This window comes from Erigeron canadensis, chromosome 8 (genome assembly GCF_010389155.1).
Source record: "Erigeron canadensis isolate Cc75 chromosome 8, C_canadensis_v1, whole genome shotgun sequence".
NCBI classification, from domain to species: Eukaryota; Viridiplantae; Streptophyta; class Magnoliopsida; order Asterales; family Asteraceae; genus Erigeron; species Erigeron canadensis.
In genome coordinates this window covers 15,271,639-15,292,825 of record NC_057768.1, presented here as the reverse complement: position 1 = coordinate 15,292,825, position 21,187 = coordinate 15,271,639, and the positions used below count along the sequence as shown (strand labels likewise).

Sequence of the window (21,187 nt, the reverse complement as noted above, 5' to 3'; positions counted from 1 at the left end):
AATGTCTCCAGATGTAACTGGAGATTGGCCAGTTTTGCTAAAACTGGACCTAACAATTCTTTCTAGCCGTAGTGGCGGTTTTCATTATGTCTAGATAGGGTATTTGTTTCATTTGGTTATTGCTTTTTTTTGGTGCATGGTTGTAATATGTCATCCTATCATTCAGTTAGGGTGCCAGTACTTTATTTGTGATTTATAAAATTTGAATCAGGGTGAGCGCCTTTTACCGAAAGATTACAGTTAGAATCTGTAAACAATGCTAAGTTGTGTAAATGTGCTTAAGTGAGTGTTTGAGAGAGAGAGAGAGAGTGTTAGAGAGAGAAAGGGAAAAGTAAAATGAATTGGCAAAAGGTTAGTTTCATTACCTGTGAAGGGGTTTATATAGGCAATTAATTTGCACTAAACTCCATCCATAATTACAAACAAGTACATGAGTAATTTCATAACAAACCCTTCCACTAAACATGATTAATTCTAAGGACATTACTAATACATAATTACAAAACTAAGCACTAACATAAAATAAAAGCTAACAGAATCGCATATACTCCATCCACTTTAGTACAAGCTACTAAATTAGTACAAATTGTAGAACCCAACTTGAACAGGCGTTATGATTTAATTGGATGGTTTTGACTTTTTACTAAAGATGTTAGGTGATTATGATTAAATGACCATACCAATAAATTTTCAATAAGATATACATCTTAAAATTAAACCATCTAAGTAATTTTCCTTTAAAGAAAAGGTAACTTGACGAGTCATTCGGAAGTTGTTATAACTTGTAGCTTGACTCACGAGGTGCGGAGTTACTTGATCTAAGTCAACGCAGATCAGAATATGATCACTATATGTTTTAGGATCATTTTTCCTTTTAGATTACACTAATTCACCATGTCCTTGATACATTTTCACAAAGACAGATTTCTCAATTTTTGTGTTAAAAATAAAGATAAAATGACTTTAATAACTAGATTTTTGGATATAATGGTTATGATTTTGTAAAGAAACTTTCTTGAAAGTGAACACTAATAGGTCAATTGTTTGGAACGAGACTTGAACAAAGAACCTTAAGGTAAGTCGCACCAAACCAATACTATTAGGCGTAAGTCCCATGTATAACTGACATTTGTGTTCAAGTTTTGCCCCGTTCCAGGCAAACCTGTGATCAAGTGAACAAACAAAAGAATCATTTAAAGGAGCTGTCGAACATGAGCACGCTCACGAGTTTGAAATTCAACTTAGCTATCAGAAACATTGGCATCATTTGAGCCAGCAGTGTTCATAACTTCTCTTGTTTTTAGTTTGCCTGAAGCAGTCCTTTCAAATAGCTGATCTACCAAACCATCCCAAGTAGTCCGCCCTGTTTTTGAATTTGTAGTTGCTGTAGTTCCGCTTTCTCGCATAGGACTACGGTCTATATGGTTTGGTGCCAAGTTGTGAGGAGACGATTGCTCTTCTTTGTCACCAGATGCTGACATAGATTCTTGAGGGTCATTGTCCTCCTCATCTTCAGTGGTCATGACAGCATGTGGTATGTTAAGGCTCACGGCTCTTTCTAAGGCGTCCTTGTGTTCTTTCTCAATTGACTGAAGTCTGTCAATTTTTTGTAACTTTGGTGCAGTTGTAATAGTTTCCGAACTTTTCTCCTTCATCAACTGAACATTATGATTTTTTGATTTATGTAAAATAAAGATCTCCAGAAGAGAAACGTGCAATTGGGCAAGACTTTCCAAAAGTGGTTTACTAAGGCTTATAGTATCGTTGATGATATATGTAAAAAAATACTGTTGTAAACACACTAATTAGAAAAATTTTAAGAAAATAATGTGTGGGTCGATCTAACATGCTACCAACCGTTTTTGACCCGAACCAAGTTTGGCGCATTATGGCATTACCCACCCTGGCCATTTAGCCACTCTAACACATAGTTGGCTTTTATATTACAGACATGATCTTTTAGCCAAAATGGAAAGAAGATGAAGAGTACAGTCTTCACAGTCGACGATCATGGGGTAAAACTACCACGTTGTCAAGGAAAATCTATTTAATATATTTCGAAAAGTACTAATTCAAGAAAAAATAACAAATACAGTAGTGATATTTGTTTTGACTTACTTGTACAGCTTTCTCTGCTTCTCTGTGAATCCAGATAATCCCATGGTCAGATGTAGCATGAGTCGACAAAACAATATGTTCAAATCTACCATCAACCGGAATTGCAGTTCTAACCTCTGGAGGGTATCTCCCACATCTGTTTTAAGATCGATAGAGGATGAAACTACTGAAAGAAAGAAATATTAAAAATCCTTCAAAGAGATTAAGTAAACCTTCACCTGCAGAACTTCCTCTCAACAATATGGTAAATCCGACCAGGTGCGTATAATCTTCTTGGATCTCTTAGCTTTCTACCTTCTGGTATGAATGTGTCCCTCAAGCAAACCAAGAATATTAAACATGGCAAGCAGAAAATAGATTTGAATATGTCTTCCAATGGGGTGGGAGTTCTTGGTAAGAAATCATCCTGAACAAAATAGAGAGAGACAAATCGACAATCATCAAGTATATTATGATATGCTGCTAAATAGTCATTAGATACTGATAGATATTGAACAGATTAATTTAGTGATTTGCGTTTATCCTATGCATTTTTAAATCATTATCATCGACAAACATTAAGTCTTTATCCGACATAATGGAATTTGACACCTACGGCCAAACAAGTTCCCAAGGCCTGGTGGGTAACGGGTATAACACAAGGAAGTAATGACAATTAGAAAAAATTGGACAGGGGACTTCACGGTAAACCGAGCAAGCAGTGTTGTTGCACAGGTGTTTAAAGAATAACCTTGTGATACTGACATTATTTTAGACTTGTGGCAAATTGCAAGAAATAGGAACATACTTTGCATGCCGTCAGTTATAGCAACAGACTTTGTTCGCATGAATGGCATCCTCCTTTCATTTTAAGTTTTTTGAACTACTAATAGCAGCCAGAAACCTATAAAATCATGCAATGGCACATGTTGTTGCAACATCATCTTTACTTGTATTCACGTGCAGATTTAGAAGAAGTTACAAATAAATATACTACTTTTTTTTCACTGCAAGGCAATTAATTAACTTATCTGTCTATGAATACTGTTATGTGTGAAGTCCCTCACTCGATAGTTTAACCCACAAGTGTAGAATAACAAGTCAAGTAATCACTAGATAGGACTAGTATGAAACGTCAAGTAAGCACTAGATCGGACTAGTATTACGATAAATATAAATGCAAGAATATATATAACGTAATACGTACTTAAGCAATATAAAGATAAGCAAGTAAGTAAATGGTGAAACACAATGTAATTTTCAAGTGTATTTTATTTATTGATGTTAAATAAAATACAAGGTTGTTGCGGAACAAGATATTACAAAGTAAGTATCTAAACAACCTATGAATTACAAGTGATCTAACTTTGCTAAATAAACTCTTTGATCGAAATACTTAAAGTTGTGAAGTATAACTCTTTAGATCGAGAGTATTTGAGCAAAGGCACCAAATTGCAAAAGTATGTAATTTGGACGAGGAAGTGACTTGGTATTTATAGGCAAAAAGAATAAATATAATATTCTTTTTGCCGTACAAATATGGTTACATGCATTTAAGGAAATTACTTTAATTCCTTAAATGCATTGATTAAAATACAAGAATAAAGTCACATGATAGTGACTTGTCTTCTAATTAACCAACCACCTTTACATGCGTGTAAGGCTATCAACAAAAGACAAATGGATTGTCCGGGTAAAGACATGTAAAGGCATAAAGTCAATTCCTCGTAATCAGTGTTCAGACTTGTAAGGTCTAGAACACTGACAAGGACTCCAGTCAGGAGATCTGGTAAATCTTCCAGTGAGCTCCGCTATTTGTCAGACTTCTTTCTTCATACTTCAGTCTTTGACTTCAGTGAGAATGTTCTTTAGTGGAAAGATCTTGACTGGAGTGAAGTCCAGTGAACGAATCTGGTGGAATCCAGATTCCTGTACAAGTTGTTCACTGGTCTTCACATAATTTCTGGACAAATCTTCAGAGGGCTCTAGTAAATCTGGACCTAACAAATTCCCCTATTTGTTTAGAAATTATGCAAGGATTTTCAAGCTTTTATTTATACAAGTTTGTGCTTGAAAAATCCTTAAAAATTTGACTAAGTCTAATTTGAATTACTGGAGAGCCGCTTTATAGATCATTAGTGTTCCCAGTTTGTACATTTTAATTTCTAGACTTAATCTGGATAAGTACTTGTGAAAAATAGGAATTGAAACTTATATTTACAAACATCAACTGGAGGAAAGTTACAATTTTATCAACATAAAACAAATACAAGTACAATATCAGAGTCAGGCCTTTTTCTTTTCAGCATGCCCAGATGGCTCTTCAGTGGGCTTCCTCTTTACACCTGGAGATGAAGAAGTAGTAAGAGAAGTCCTTAAGCCCAACTCCATCTCCATCAATTCCTTCCTCATCCATTCCTTGCCTCTTCATAAAGTACTTAACATCCTGGGAGACATCTTTACCCCTGAATGAAAGACCAATCTCTCTTAATTCTGACCACCCGAAAGCCCTGATTGAAGTGTCTTTTCTTTCATCAGTAAAGTTCCCTTCTCTGAAGAGTTTGACATGGAACTTTGAGAAATTGTCATGATTTTCTGCCAGATGGATCTCAGCACCCAGTATCGATCGGACATCAGCTCTAAATTGTGACAAATGTTCATACTTTTCTTTTGTCTGAGCCCTTTTAATCATTTCATCCACTTCCCTGGACACCTTTCTCTGTTCAGCAACTTGTTGAAATTTTTCTTTATTAATCCTTTCAGTTGTGTTCTAGGGAATGAAGGTGCTAAGATCTGCATCTCTAGCAGCTTTGGATTTTCTGGTTGGTGCCTTGGGCAAACCCTTAACCTTCTTCCTATATGCATGCTCCAGAGCAGTTGCATTACTCCTTACTTGTTGCTGGAGACTTTTCAATTCTTCTCTTCTCTGGGCAATAAGATCCAGTATGCTCACACCATAGATTTCAGAATTATATACTTGTTCATCCTGAGCAAACATGGATCGAATATAGACATCATCCAAGGCATCCAGACATTTCTTCAGCCTGGGATCATCCTTCATCTTTTTGTATACTTCAATTTGTACGCCCAACCTGCCAGCGTTGTAAGAATCCAGAGTCCCATGCCTGGCCATATCTAACTGGTGGGCAATCAAGTCATCTTTTAGATTCTTCTTGAAAATTTCAATCAAGATGCACTCTTGCTCCAGTCTCTTTGCCTTGGCCTCATCAGCAGACACATATTCCTCTTCTGTTTCATCTCTTCTTCTGTTTCATCTGTTGGTTCCCAGACACCACTTTCTTTCTCTTAATACTTTTCATTGTAGTTGGGATGTCTGGGAACTCTTCAAACACTGGCTCACTGGCATCAGTACCAGCAGCCTCTTCTTCAACTTGTCCATTGGCTTCAGTACCAGTGACATCCTGTCCAATAACCTTCTTCCAGACTTCAATTTTCTTAAGATCACCAACCTTCTCTGTACCAGAACCAGAACCTTCCCCCTTGGAAACATCTCCAGATTGAAGATGATTCCACACCTGATCCAGCTTATGTCTGTCAGCAGAGTCAAAGGTTCGACCAGACACTAGAGCAATGTTGTTCACAGTTTTCCTCAACTGCATCACTTCCTTTTTAATTATTTCAAGATCCTGAGGAAAGTGGCGAGGCAACTGGGTGTCGATCATCTTCATTACTTCAGGCAACAACCCATCACGAAGATTTCTAAGGAGAGTTTCAGACACCTCCTCAGTGATTTCTTTCAACATATCTCCTCTGAACTTTCTAACGACTTCATCACTGAGGGTGCTGACAACTGAGTTTTTCTCCAGGGTTGGCCTGCTCTCCAGAGAGCTTATTCTGGTGGTCAAATTCTGATCCTCACCAGTCAGACTTGCCAGAGGTTGAGCAACTTCAGTTTGAATGACAGTCTGAACAATTCTCACCATATCCCCCTTGATCCCCTGGACTGCAACTTGTATTGATTCAGAATTTCTATTTATTGCCACGACAAGTTCATCCAGCTTCTCAAAGACTATCTTCTCATTCCCAGCAAATATGTTCATTTCTAACTTAAGATTATTGGAAATTAGAGTTTTGAAGTCATAAATAACCTGAGAAGAAGCCTGAAGTGATCTCTCCAGGTCCGCCACCTTATCAAAAAGGCCTTGGACCTCGGTTGAAGAAGAAGAGGAGAGACCACTGGAAGGATTGGTGATTCTAGTGATTGATGATACTGGCAACACCCTTGTGATATTTTCAGTTGGATGCGTGACTGCCAGTGGTTCAGAATTAATTTCTGGTGTAGATGGTGATTTAAAAGTTGTAGTTGGTGTTTGTTCTGGAGGAGGTGTTGGTGTATTTTCTGGGGGTGGAGGAGGCATATCAGATAGAATTGACTGGAAGACAGAGTGGATGGTGCGATGAATTTCTTCTTCTCCCAGAAAACTCATATTAACATCAAAGTCATTGTCTTTAGACAGTGGAGAATCAACCATATCCCAATCTGGGCCGGTTCCACCTGTCTGGTCCTCTACTTGTACATTCTCCACCCCAACATTCAAATCAATCTGAGCCACTTGCTCCAGATTTTCTCCTTCAATCTGCCCAACTTGTTCCCCCTCAACCTCTTCAACTATTAGGGACCCATCAGCAGCCATGATGTCCCCACTTTCAGCAGTAGATTTAGGTATGACAAGGGGTGAGCCAGACACTCTTTCTTCTTCACCACTTCCCTCTACTGGTACTAAGGAAGTGGTTGCTGGAGCAATCTCCTGAACTAAATCTCCGGAATCCAGATGAGAGGATTCTGGAAGAGATGATACTAGAACTCCGTCTCTCCTAAGACGACGGGTTCTATTCCTTGGCCTGGTGGGATTGGGTGGAATTTCAACAATATCCTCAGCAGGCTGCTGAAGATCTGGGGCTATCTGGGAAATAGGTTGCACCCTTTCAGCAGTAACAACTTCAGCAATTTCCTCATTGTTATGAGGCTCGCCAACAACCTCCTCATCTGGTGATGATGCATTTGCCTCTTCTAGATTTCTGAATTGATATAACATCACCGATGGAATGTCGACCTCGGTAGGAGATGAGGTCAACTGGTTGAGGTCCCTCAGATATTCACATAAAGAAAAATGAGTTGTATTTACAGAGTACTCATTTTTCAAAGCCCTTCTAAATATGATGGACATAAATCGAATAAATGGAATGAAGGCTTTCCTGCTCTTGACCTTCAATCTGTCCACCAGATCATTAAAGAAAATCTGGGCAAAGTCCACCCTGTACCCATGCCACAAACAGTAGGCAATCTGGAGCTGTGTCTGGTTTATCTGATCTAAACCTCCAGAACTGCCACCCAAACACTCAACAAGGTGAGTGAAGAAATATCTCCATGAATCTGTCAGCCTGCTCATATATACAGTGCCCTTCCTGAGCAGCTGACCATTTTCGTCCACTATCTCCGTGTGCCCCATCAACCTACACACTTCCCTGGTGTTGATGCCAGAGGGAATCTCAACGGGCATTTCATTCTCATCAAAATAATTCATCCTCAGAGCATCTTTGAGGGAATCAACAGTAATGGTGAATCTTTTGGTGCCTTGTTTTAATGTGTAGTGGATGGATTCATCACTTTCCACATACACTGCAGTATACCAGATTTCACACAGATAGTCGTGATACAGTTTCCCCGGATTTATGGTTAGGGCACCATAGAGTGGACTGCTCAAGAAGAAGGTGTTCAACCTTCCAATAATTGAAGTTGCAGAATGATTGGTTGAAAGTTTGGCCATCCAGTTGTTCATGTTTATGCGGATGGCATCGGCAGAAAGAGATATATGATTTGACTTTTTGACATTTTCAGCAGGAGCATAATTTGCGGCTAGAAGATTTTTAGGAGATGGTTTAGGAGCCATTGAGATAATTGAAGGTGAAAGTGAAGGAATTTCAGATTGATAACAGAATTTAATAAGAGAGATGATGATGATTGGAGAGTAAATGAAGAAGGAAATAAATGAAGGAATTCGAAGATATGGGAGTAAATGATTTTTGAGATGAAACTGAAAGTGAAGGTAAATGTGGGTATTTATAGAGGAAAGAGAAAATGGAATTCAAAACGGTTATTTTGAAAAATTTCAAAACAATTTTGATTGGTTTTGACATCCGCATTTAATGTTTCCCATCACACATAAATGTATGACGGTTGACAGCTCACAAAAATTACCAACTTGCACTTTTGGTCTTCCCAAGGTAACAAAACCATCATTTAAGTTGAAAAAGTCATGCCACGTAAGTTGAACAGTAACTGTCCAGATGAAAAATTTGTAAAGTTGGCATGCACTAGCATCAAGTATTAAAAAAAAATGATTTGACACAAAGAGACTCATTTTAATGCATCTGGAGGTTGACTGGACACTCCAGTTTCACTGGTGGATAAGGCCAGTAGAACATGCATTAATGGTACACTGGAGGGATACTCCAGTAAGTACCCAAGTTTGACCATTCTGGTAATCCTCAAACACGCACATCAACTAATATAAACAAATGAAAGGGACACATTTACAAAGCGACTGAAGTCACTTTAAACATGCACATCAACTTATCAAGTATTACTGAGAGAGACACATTTACAAGTGACTAGAAACATTTTTCAGAAAAATTTGTCCAGTGAGAAAATAAATTAATAAATTCATTGAAACTTAAATATATATAAAAAAAAAATGTGGTCTGAGTCTTTCCCCTTGGAATGGTGATCCATAAATCTATCAATGCAAAGATAGTATCACAAAGGCGTTTGATAGCTTTACTGGTATAGATTTATAAATCTGGAATCAAAGAACCCTGCCAGTGTCACAAAGGCGTTCATAACAAGGTTCCAGATTAAGGGTTCAACATTCCCAACTCACTGACAAGATTTTGAAAAGTTTTCTCATCCAAAGGTTTTGTGTCAGCAAGTTGTTTATCAGTGGGAATAAAGTGGATTTCAACATCATTTTTCATTACATGATCTCGAATAAAATGATACCTGACATCAATGTGTTTCGTCTTGGAGTGCATGACTGGATTGTTTGAGATAGCAATGGCACTGGTATTGTCACAAAAAATAGGAGTCTTTGAATACTTAATACCATAATCAAGCAACTGGTGCTTCATCCAGAGTATCTGAGCACAACAACTGGCTGCAGACACATATTCTGCTTCAGCAGTAGATAAAGTAGATAAAGAAACTGAAGTTTGCTTCTTACTGGTCCAGCTCACCAGTTTGCCACCAAGGAAATGACATCCACCAGTAGTGGATTTCATGTCTATCTTACAACCTGCATGATCTGAATCTGAATAACCCATTAGATCTAAGTCTGAGCCTTTGGGATACCAAAAACCCAAACTGGGAGTACCCCTAAGGTACTTCAAAATGCGCTTTACAGCCGCCAGATGAGATTCTTTTGGGTTAGACTGATATCTGGCACAAAGACATGTTGCAAACATTATATCTGGTCTACTGGCAGTTAAATACATTAGTGAACCAATCATGTCTCTATAGGCAATGGTGTTCACTGGCTTCCCATCAGGGTCTGAATCTATTGTTAAAGGTGTAGAAATTGGAGTTGATTTTGAAGGTGAAGAATTCATATCGAATTTTCTTAAAATATCTCTAACATATTTTTCTTGATTAATAAAAATACCATCACTGGTTTGTTTAATCTGGAGTCCAAGAAAAAATGTTAATTCACCCATCAAACTCATTTCAAATTTTGAAGACATGATTTTTGAAAATTTCTTGCACAAAGATTCATCAGTAGAACCAAAAATAATATCATCAGCATAAACTTGTACCAACAGAAGATTACCTTTTTCACGAAGAATAAATAAGGTATTGTCAATTGCACCTCTTTTGAAACGGTTTTCTGATAAGTGTTTGGTCAGAGTATCATACCAGGCTCGAGGGGCTTGTCTAAGGCCATACAGTGCCTTGTCCAGACGATATACCCAATGTGGATGCTTTTCATCAATGAAGCCTGGAGGTTGCTTGACATAAACTTCTTCTAATTCTCCATTCAAAAATGCACTCTTTACGTCCATCTGGTAGACCTTGAACTTATGATGAGCAGCAAAGGCTAAAAACATTCTGATGGCTTCTAACCTTGCTACTGGTGCAAATGATTCTTCAAAGTCAAGGTCTGTCTGGACGTACCCTTGTACCACCAATCTGGCCTTATTTCTGATCACATGACCATCTTCATCAACCTTATTCCTGAAGACCCATCTGGTTCTAATTGGTTCTTTCTTGCCAATAGGAGGAGGAACCAGATTCCAAACTTTATTTCGTTCGAACTGGTGAAGCTCTTCTTGCATAGCTATCACCCGGCTTGGGTCATTAATTGCCTCGTCAATCTTCTTCGGTTCAATCAGTGATAAGAAGCTGACATATAAACATTGTTTCTTACAACAATATCAGTTCAAGAATTCAAATGATTTTCTGGAATGGGATTTTGCCAGACTACTTCAGCATCTTCATCAGAATCTGTAAGATCACGATTTGCATCATGAAATTCTTCATTTAAAGGCAATTCTTGGATTATTGGCTCAAAATCAATTGAATCTGATACTGGTGGTGTAGTACGAACATCTGATCCAATAACAAGTTCAGAGGGTAGTTTGAAACTGATTGAAGAATAGAATGAAGTATTACTGGGAGGTTTTTCAATTGAACAGTACATTTTAGGAAGACCAGATTCAGCAAGCATACTCCTGGCAGCTTCTATCAGCGTTCTGTTCTTTCTTTCTACAACTCCATTCTGCTCTGGAGTGTGTGCTGATGAGAAATTCTGGGAGATGCCAGTGTCAGTGCAGAATTTCTCCATAGTTGTATTCTGAAATTTTGTTCCATTATCACTTCTTAACTGACACACTTTTCGCTTGTATTTGAGTTCAATTTGCTTGATAAGAGCGATGACTTCAGCAGCAGTTTCATTCTTTGACCTAAGAAATATTACCCAACAATATCTGGAGTATTCATCAACAACTACCAGGGTATATTTCTTACCAGCACGAGTCTGAACATTCACTGGACCAAAGAGGTCCATATGAAGCATATGAAGAGGTTCAGATATGCTAAAATTCTGTTTTGTCTTGAAACTGGTGCGTTTCGGCTTCCCCATCTCACATCCTGGACATGGCCTTTCCTTTTTAAAGGAGACAGAAGGTATCCCATCTGCAAGTTGTTTTCTGGACAACTTGTTGATATTTTTGAAATTTAAATGGGATAACCTTTTATGCCATAGCCAGTCTGTGTCTTCATCAGCTTTGGTATAGAAACAGTATAGAAACACTGTTCTAAAGGAGAGCTTTCCATATCCATCACGTACACATTTACTTTTCTGGGAGCAATCAGTACTACCTTCCAATCCTTCTTAAATACGATGCCTTGAGAGATGTTAAATAACACCTGGTAGCCATCATCACACAACTGGCTCACACTTATGAGGTTATATTTCAACCCATTTACATAAGTCACTCGTCTGAATTTAACTTGACCATTATTCAGAACACCGTATCCCTCAGTCTTTCCAAAACCATCATTTCCAAAAGTAATGGAGGGTCCGTCTGAAACTTTGAACTCCTCCAGCAGGGTCTTACATCCGGTCATTGTCCTGCCACAACACTGTCAAGATACCAAATATATTTCTTTCGATCGCCCTGCACATCCACCAGATTATTAGTTTAAAGGTTTGCGAACCCATCGACTGATGGGTTCTCTGGATCCACAAGGATGGATCCCAACAGGTATCTGGTTTATTTAACTTTCAAAAATAGTGGGTTTCTCAGTAAACACCACTGGAACTGACAGTTTTGAAACCTTTTTCTTTTTCTTGTCAACAGGTGTGCCCGATTTTTCTTTCTTGGAAAAAGGTTTTGTATTTTGTTTAGGGCCAGATGAAGTATCCTCAAAATTGTTAATTCTTGCATTACAACTTTGAACTTGACGAGCCAGTAGTTGAAACTGACTCTCCAGCCTTAACAAAATATTTTCTTCAGATGACACCATAGCCTTTCCAGATGACTGTACTTTTGGCTTAGGTGGAGGAACAACATTCTTCTTTTTTCTGAACCTGGGGTTCTTTAGAAGATGATTGAGGCAAAGGTTTATTCTGCTTAACCTTCTTGACTGGAGCATTCATCTGGGGAGCTCCAGTCTTAACCTCAGACAATTGAACAGGAGGAATAATACAAGTTGGGCGTTGTTGGTTCATCATAGATAGTGCTAGGTTTTAACACTTCAAGCAATCGATAACAAAAGGTATTAATGCAGCAGCATTGACATCACCCCCCAGATATGCACGTTTTTGGGAGGGGTACTGGTTACGTGCAGCATCATATGGTTTCTTGGTCTCAAGCCATGACTGGATAACATGTTTTTCTTTTGATAAAAGATTTTCCAGTTCTTTTTCTTGGACCAGTTGTTCAGTAATCAAAACTTGTGCTTTGAAAGCGAGTTCAATATCTTGCAATTCTTTTAACTTAGATTGTAAGTTTGTCATTTCAGAAAAATCCGTTTCAAAATTAATTGACATTTCTGAACGAACAATTTCCACAAACATTAAATCAGAGTTTAAAGCTTCGGCAATGTCCAATTTTAATTCAGGATCAGTTTCTTTGTCATAATCTATTACCTTTTTAATGACAATGTCCACCCATCTTCCAGATGTGACATCTTCTTTCACCAGATGCTCTTCATCAGTTAGAGCCATATAACAACAATCTCTTTCCTCTTCATCATCAACTGATGAGTCATCAGAGGGAACCCATTCTTCTTTAGCCACCATGCATTTATTATTATCTTTCTCTGCAGACATGAGAGCAATTTGAGTCTTAAGCTTTTTGTATTTTAATTCAGCAGCTATCATCAGGCTTGTTATAAGAAGTTGATGGACCAGATTGTGAGACAAACTGATTGGACTTGCACTCTTTCATGAAATGACCTTTTCTGCCACACTTAAAGCATGTCAAATTGGTCTTGTCAATGAAAGAACTGGGTGCAATGTGTCCAGTGGGTCTGTTAGCTCTGGCTTTGAAACGGTTAAACGTTTTAGCCATCATAGCCATCAGATCATCACTATCAGTTTCATCATAATCTGGAGAGATATTATTCATGGCTCCAGAATCCATTAATTCAGACATCATCTTGTTCATCGAAAATACATTCTCGGAAGACATTAATGCTGCACATGGTGGTTCAGTATGACTAACCACAACGGAACTACTGGAAGCATGATTAATAGCATCTTTTTCTGCCTCAATTCTCTGGGCTTGATTCTCTTCAGTGAATCTGAAGGCTCCATACAAAGATGACACAGTATAGGAATGCAAGGTTTTACCTTGTCTCAAGACCACGATCATATGAGACCATTTTGAAAGAAGAATATCACAAAATTTTTCAAGAAGAATGTCCTTGTCTTTTTCTACCCCAAGCCCTCTTAACTGGTTTATGATGGACATAAATCTGGTGTAGGTACCAGTTAATGATTCGTTGGGTAGGGCAAAAAATGACTCGTACTTCTTATTCAAAGCCACTTTCCTGGTAACAATAGTATCATCACCACCTTCATACCGGTTCACTAGTTCATCCCACATGCTTTAGACACTAGGATAAAGCACTAGTGTGGGAATAAGAGCTTTAGGAACGGCCCCAAGGATCATGACTTTTAAGGTAGTGTCAATTTTGACCAGTCTCCTTTCCTCTTCAGACCAGTGTTCCTCTCTCTTTTCCCTCCCAGATCTTGCTCCAGTTGGATCAAGAAGTGGATTGAGAGGACTTCTAGGAACATAGGGTCCTTCATTTAAAATTTTAAGCATATTACTCTCATTACCAGTAACATGTAATAACATCCTAGCTTCCCACGTGCCAAATTTATCACCATTCCCACTGAATTTGGGAACAGGAGTGTTTCAGTAATGCACATGCACGTGTGGAGAAGCAGGAATAGGAGGTGGTGGTGGTGGATTATTGTTAACATGGCCATTAGTTTGTTCAAATTCATTTATGGGTGGAGGTCCAGTGTTTAAAGGGTTTCCTTGTGTATTCTCTGGGTTGGCCATCGAGAAAATGCAGATCTATGCAAGTATGTTAGCCTTCTGCTCTGATACCAATTGTGAAGTCCCTCACTCGATGGTTTAACCCACAAGTGTAGAATAACAAGTCAAGTAATCACTAGATAGGACTAGTATGAAACGTCAAGTAAGCACTAGATCGGACTAGTATTACGATAAATATAAATGCAAGAATATATATAACGTAATACGTACTTAATCAATATAAAGATAAGCAAGTAAGTAAATGGTGAGACACAATGTAATTTTCAAGTGTATTTTATTTATTGATGTTAAATAAAATACAAGGTTGTTGCGGAACAAGATATTACAAAGTAAGTATCTAAACAACCTATGAATTACAAGTGATCTAACTTTGCTAAATAAACTCTTTGATCGAAATACTTAAAGTTGTGAAGTATAACTGTTTAGATCGAGAGTATTTGAGCAAAGGCACCAAATTGCAAAAGTATGTAATTTGGACGAGGAAGTGACTTGGTATTTATAGGCAAAAAGATGAATAAATATAATATTCTTTTTGCCGTACAAATATGGTTACATGCATTTAAGGAAATTACTTTAATTCCTTAAATGCATTGATTAAAGTACAAGAATAAAGTCACATGATAGTGACTTGTCTTCTAATTAACCAACCACCTTTACGTACGTGTAAGGCTATCAACAAAAGACAAATGGATTGTCCGGGTAAAGGCATGTAAAGGCATAAAGTCAATTCCTCGTAATCAGTGTTCAGACTTGTAAGGTCTAGAACACTGACAAGGACTCCAGTCAAGAGATCTGGTAAGTCTTCCATTGAGCTCCGCTATTTGTCAGACTTCTTTCTTCAGACTTCTTTCTTCAGACTTTAGTCTTCGACTTCAGTGAGAATGTTCTTCAGTGGAAAGATCTTGACTGGAGTGAAGTCCAGTGAACGAATCTAGTGGAATCCAAATTCCTGTACAAGTAAGTTATTCACTGGTCTTCACATAATTTCTGGACAAATCTTCAGAGGGCTCTAGTAATCACGTCTGGAGCAAGTCCAGTAAATCTGGACCTAACATTATGTGTCGTAAACGGACAGAGAATTAATTACATTGCTATATGATTGAGGAGAGTACCAATCATAGATAGTATTGGAATACATAATAGACCTATCTGAATGCATTCTTATGTTCTAACAAAATGCTATATATAACTCCACTCTACAGACAAGGAATGAGTTATAGCCCTCACAGCATGGACATTTTCTAGTTAAAAGGATCCTATATAACAAGTAAGCTAGCACTATGTCAACATTATGACAAGATAAATTTTTAGAAACCATCTGGCTTAAAGAACAGCCAAACATTTACTGTGACAATTCCTTCTAGAAATCTATCAGCTAAAGATTCACATCTTTTGTGCAAATTCCCTGCATACATTACTAGTTCTATGCAAAATAATACGAGCAAAAGATATTAAGTTATTAAAGTCAACCCACACTTAAATTTAACTCAATTGATGCAAATAAAATCAGTTTTTTGTATCATTACCTGCAAGACAATTGAGTAAATGACATCAGCATACTTAACAGCCAAATTGAGCGACATACACCTTGCAGGAGCAAGAGCAAAACATCTCACCAACTCCCTCGGAATCCCACCAAGCATATCTCTATGATTCACCACAATCACCGTCATCAACGCGGCCACACCAGATCCAAGCGAATGCCCTACAAACACCATTTTATAACACGACCCATTCTCTAACCACAAATGTTTCAAATTCTCTGCCTCCTGATTCAACAACCACACCGCTGATTTCAATAACCCATGATGCACATATCCTCCATCAAACATTTGCATTCCCAACCTATTATTCAATAATAGCTTGTAATCACTTTCTTTCTTTAAATTCAAACCTCTAATCGCTAACACGATCTCACGGCGATCGTGGTCGACGTAAATCAGGTGCGGAGGAGCATGGCCTAAGGTTTCCTACCATATAAAAGATTGGAACAATTAATGTGTATTTCAACGTAAGATAATAACCTGATTAAATCAGTTTATTATATACATATACAAAAAATAATATAACGAATGACCAAGTGCAAGTCGTTTAAAAGAAGCAAACTACTAATTCTGAGATATTCAAGGCAACCAGTTTACGCAAAGTAAATTGTTTTATACGAACCCGACTATTGAAATTCCTCTATACACCATCCAAAGTCCAAACATGTATCTGGTTGCTTCAAACCAGATCTAATAAGAAGACGAATACAAAGGTCCTAATTTTTCGGAAGAAAACAAGATAATTCTTGGTTACCTTTCACTCTTGAATTGGAAGTTTGAGATCAAACTGATTATATAAACAAAAAAATTTATATGTATACGCAAACTGAGAGTGATTTAGTTATTTTCCTTTTTTTTTTCCACTTAAATCTGTAATGGCAAATTTACTCTACTCTTAAATTACTCCAAATAATCCCAAAATCAACAATGCCATGGATTGAATAGAGGACTTCACCCCCGGCTAAACCATAACTCACTAATAAGCTCATTATGATTGAATACACTCCAATTACAATGACAAATAAACAAATAAATAAAATTAAATACACCTATCATTTACACCAATTGATTCACACACTTGAGGAAAAACAAAAAAAAAAAAACACACCCATACATACATACATACATACATACAATATATATATATATAATATACACACACATACATAAGTATTAGCAAAAGACCTGATATGTGACACGTTTGACAACAAAATCAGGATTCAAACGATAACCACCAAGTGGCGGAAACTTCGGATTATGTAAATCTTGTTCATAAACAGCTAATATTATCCGACACAGATGTGGTACTTGTTCGAATTCTTCAACTGTGGCCGGTGGCCACGTGGCACTATCATCACCCCCTATATATGTACACCGCTTCCATATCCATCTGATACATCCTAATGCTACAAAACATTCTGCGCCACAACACACTGACATTATATTACTCTCTTTTTTTACTAACTAATAATTTTTTAACAACTATTCTATTACTTATATTATTATTATTATTATTATTATTATTATTATTATTATTATTATTATTATTATTATTATTATTATTATTCATGTATGAAAGAAGAATTTATTTATATTTTTATAGAAGTAATAATGGGCGGATAGTTGCTGCTGGAGTTATGATTGATGATGAATGAAGAAAGGTATTGTATAAGTCTTTAATGAATATATTTATTTATACAGGGGATGGGACATATATTGCTTTTGGATATGCGGGGAGGAGATCTCAATAATATGTGTAATAATGTTTAGAATTAATTGCAAGATTGGTCCATGCAGTTTGTACGTTTTAGTAATGGGATTTCTATTCGAGAATCGTTGTAATAGGGGTCCGTATTTTGAGTATTTTTTGTAAAGTTGGTCCAATTTTAACGGATCCGTTAAAGGTGACCATCAAGTATGCACGTGTGCTGTAACACTTCAACTAAGGCGGAATGATGAGATGTACAGAAAGTCGAGTATTCAAAACAATGATTATAAGTAACATTCACTATAGCTTTATTTGATAAAAAAAAATTTACAAATGTACAAGCATGTGAACCAATTTCCAAGTACAAATGCGTCCACCATACTTAAATATTAAGTTCACGAAACAACTATCAAGCACATGAATAGTATACTACAATGATCAAGGCGGATTCCATTGCCTATCACAAGGTTTGATATTCGACTCCAAAGTGCAATGCAAACAATCATGATGCAAATAATTCCTCAAAGCTTATGCTAATTCCTGAAAAGCATGAAGAAAAAGTGTCAACTACGAAAACGTAGTTGGTGAGTACATATGTTTTTATATAAATCTTTGTACATATCCATTTTTAACACTTAGAAAACATATTATTGTTACATTTCGAAATACCCAAACCATATGACCGACAAAAATTCTCATATCATATTATCGAGTTTTTCCCAAATACTATAATGTCATTTCAAGACTTGGAAGAATCCATGGTAACTTATAAAGTTCTCATTTATCAAAATCATTATGAGAGAAAATATATCAATCGATTTACCGTATATCATACCCAAAATCATTCGGTTATCAATATTCCATTATCACCAAATTCAACAACTTTCAAGATTCCATATAGGGTCCAATACCCAAACCGTATGTTCAATTCATAATATTCAACATAATAATATCAATTTCATTTAGCCACAAGGGCATAATTCAAGTAATTTTTGATGAGTAAATGAAAGAGCCACTACTAGTACAATTTTTTCAAGTCCAACAATATATAATTTATTTCATAGCACAAGCTGTCAATCAAGTGCTTTATTCATAAATAGGGTCGTGCCATAGAGACGACCATTTAAATTTAAAATAGCTAGAACACCGCTATGGTTGGACTGGAAGTGAAAGTCGTCACAAAGGCAACTAACCTTCCACCATTACACTCTAGGTGGGTGGACGACTACTAGTTGCGCAACTATCTAACCACAGGTCTCCATTTTCGGAGTAAATAGTAGTGTATCGAAAGAAAACGGGTTGACAGAACTCAAGCTCATCATAAAACATTTATCACATTAAACATACGAGACAATTTCATTTCATAATCATATTATCAAGAATCATTTCATATATATGTATATAAAAGCAATTTCATTTATATATCATGCTTTTCATCCCGATAGTTAGACACATAAAATAGTTGAAAGGGGGCTATGACTCACCTTGATATGTCACGCATTATATTCATATATCCAAAATGGGTACTTCCCATTTATAGCTTCCTTGATCATTTATTCCTTTTGCTCCTCATTCGTATATCAAAGCCAAGTCTATCCCTATGAGAGGACTAATATACATAAGTTCCTACCTTAAGCAATCACTTAAAAATGCCACTTTCATTATGTTGCTATAAATTGTGGGATCCAAGTATATTGTCAACATTCGCATCGTTTTGGTTGTAGAGATTGATGGTGTAAAAGGTTACTTTTGTAACACCCTGCTTTATAAAAATGTGGATTTCAAAAATTTTTTAACTTTAAACATAACACCGTTAGCAAAATGCGGAAGCAACGTTTAAAAATCCCATTTGATTCCTAACGGAATCAATAAAACATAATAAATGTCTCAAAAGGTGTTACCGACAAGTATCACCACAATAATTCTAATGAAACCCGCAATCTAAACCAACAAAGTAATGACCAAATGGCTAAATAATAAGTCTACTTAAATAAATACAACTGTGGGTAACTAAAGCCAACATACATAATGTAACACCCCAACAAGGCGGAAACTTAGGGCATTAGTAGAAAAGCTCAATCCTATCACATGCAATGCAATCATCCATCACGTCTTTGATTCACTTGATTACCTGAAAAGCGTACTAAAAAGCGTCAACATAAAGTTGGTGAGTTCGTAGGTTTTGACTATAAGAAACAAGTGTCGGGATAACAATCGTTAACCTTGATACGAACATAATTAGATCATTAAATGATCATATAACCTTGAAACCTTGATTGGGTCATTAAATGATCTCATAATTGGGATCATTAAACGATCACCAAGCCTTGAAACCTTGATTGGATCATTTAATGAACCTCATAACCTTGATATGAACGCATAACAATCATACAACCTTGATTTACAAATTAATCGAACACATAACCTTGATAACATAGCCAAACAATCATTCAACCTTGATTCACAAAGCCAACGAACACATAACCTTGATAAACTAGCCAACCAATCATTCAACCTTGATTCATAAAGCAAACAAACACATAACCTTGATAAACTAGGCAAACAATCATAAAACCTTGATTCACAAGCAAACGAACACATAACCTCGATTACTTACATAAACGAACACATAACAATAAAACGAACCAATGAAACAAGTTGTACACTTTTCACCCCAAAATCATGTAAAGAAAAGGGGCTACGAACTTACCTTGAGCGGCTACAAAAAGTTTAGATTAATCTACAAGCGTGCAATGTTCGCCACACGATCACAACCTATCAATGTACATCTCAATACAATCAAATTCAACTCTAATAACCCTAACAAGTTGGTCTAGCAAGTTTAAGTCGAGTCACAAGCCCACTAACGCTTAAACAACTTTTCCGGGTAAGAACAAGACACTTTGACAAGACATTTTTAGAAATGGGAAATGATTGACTTAGAGAGGATGATACCATGAGAAAGTAGACTCTCTCACGATTGCATCGATAGTTTACACGTCTAAAACGGACTTACGGATCAAAAGATACATGTATATATGTATATAGTTTGGCTTATAGATCTCAGGTTTGGTTCCAAAAGTGACTCACGACTTTGAACGAATGGTTTGTCTTGTGTAGAGCACCAATAAGGTCATAAGAGGACATTCCGGAAAGGTCGGGACGATCCTAGGATTCTAGAACCAAAGCTAGGAAAAAGTTTGGTGATTAAAGACCCCAATTGCGCCGCAACTTGTATAATTGCGTCGCAACCCATCCAGTTCAGCACCTGCACGAGCCAAATACCCCCAAAACACTCATTTTGACTCCATAGACGACCTACGAGGATCTTGGACCTGATTTCAAGCTTAAATGCACACATTTGGACATAAACAAACTCAAATGAACACAACCCATTCCAATATTTCACTTCAAAACATCAAATCTAGTTTCAAATTCGCTTTGACCAATTACAAACCCTAATTCGACTTTTGGCTCAATTCGTGACCCGAAAACACTTGAATATGACTAGAAACATGATTATAAACATGTAATGGTGAATATGAGATAGTTTTAACTTACCAAATCTTCCACCAAAGTGTCAAACCCGAAAATGACCCGAATAGGGAGTTTCCTTGCACTTACAAACCCAAATTTTTAATATGAAGAAGAGATGATGATATTAAGGAAAAGCCCTAACAAAGTCTTGCTTGAAACATTTAATTTGATGTATTAAACTTAGAGAGAGAGTGTGAGAAGTAAGAAAAGT

At 36.9% G+C, this 21,187-nt stretch overlaps 1 protein-coding gene across 1 annotated transcript; it reads right to left on the bottom strand.

The window, feature by feature from the left end:
* Positions 1-1,070: 1,070 nt before the first annotated feature.
* On the bottom strand, positions 1,071-17,262 carry LOC122580119. The gene is made up of 5 exons (XM_043752391.1): positions 16,917-17,262; positions 15,714-16,157; positions 2,337-2,524; positions 2,119-2,254; positions 1,071-1,658 (listed from the first exon to the last, which is right to left on the bottom strand). Exons 1-5 carry the CDS (start codon positions 17,169-17,171, stop codon positions 1,242-1,244), a joined length of 1,440 nt encoding a protein of 479 aa, XP_043608326.1. The 5' UTR covers positions 17,172-17,262; the 3' UTR covers positions 1,071-1,241.
* Between the last annotated feature and the right edge of the window lie 3,925 nt (positions 17,263-21,187).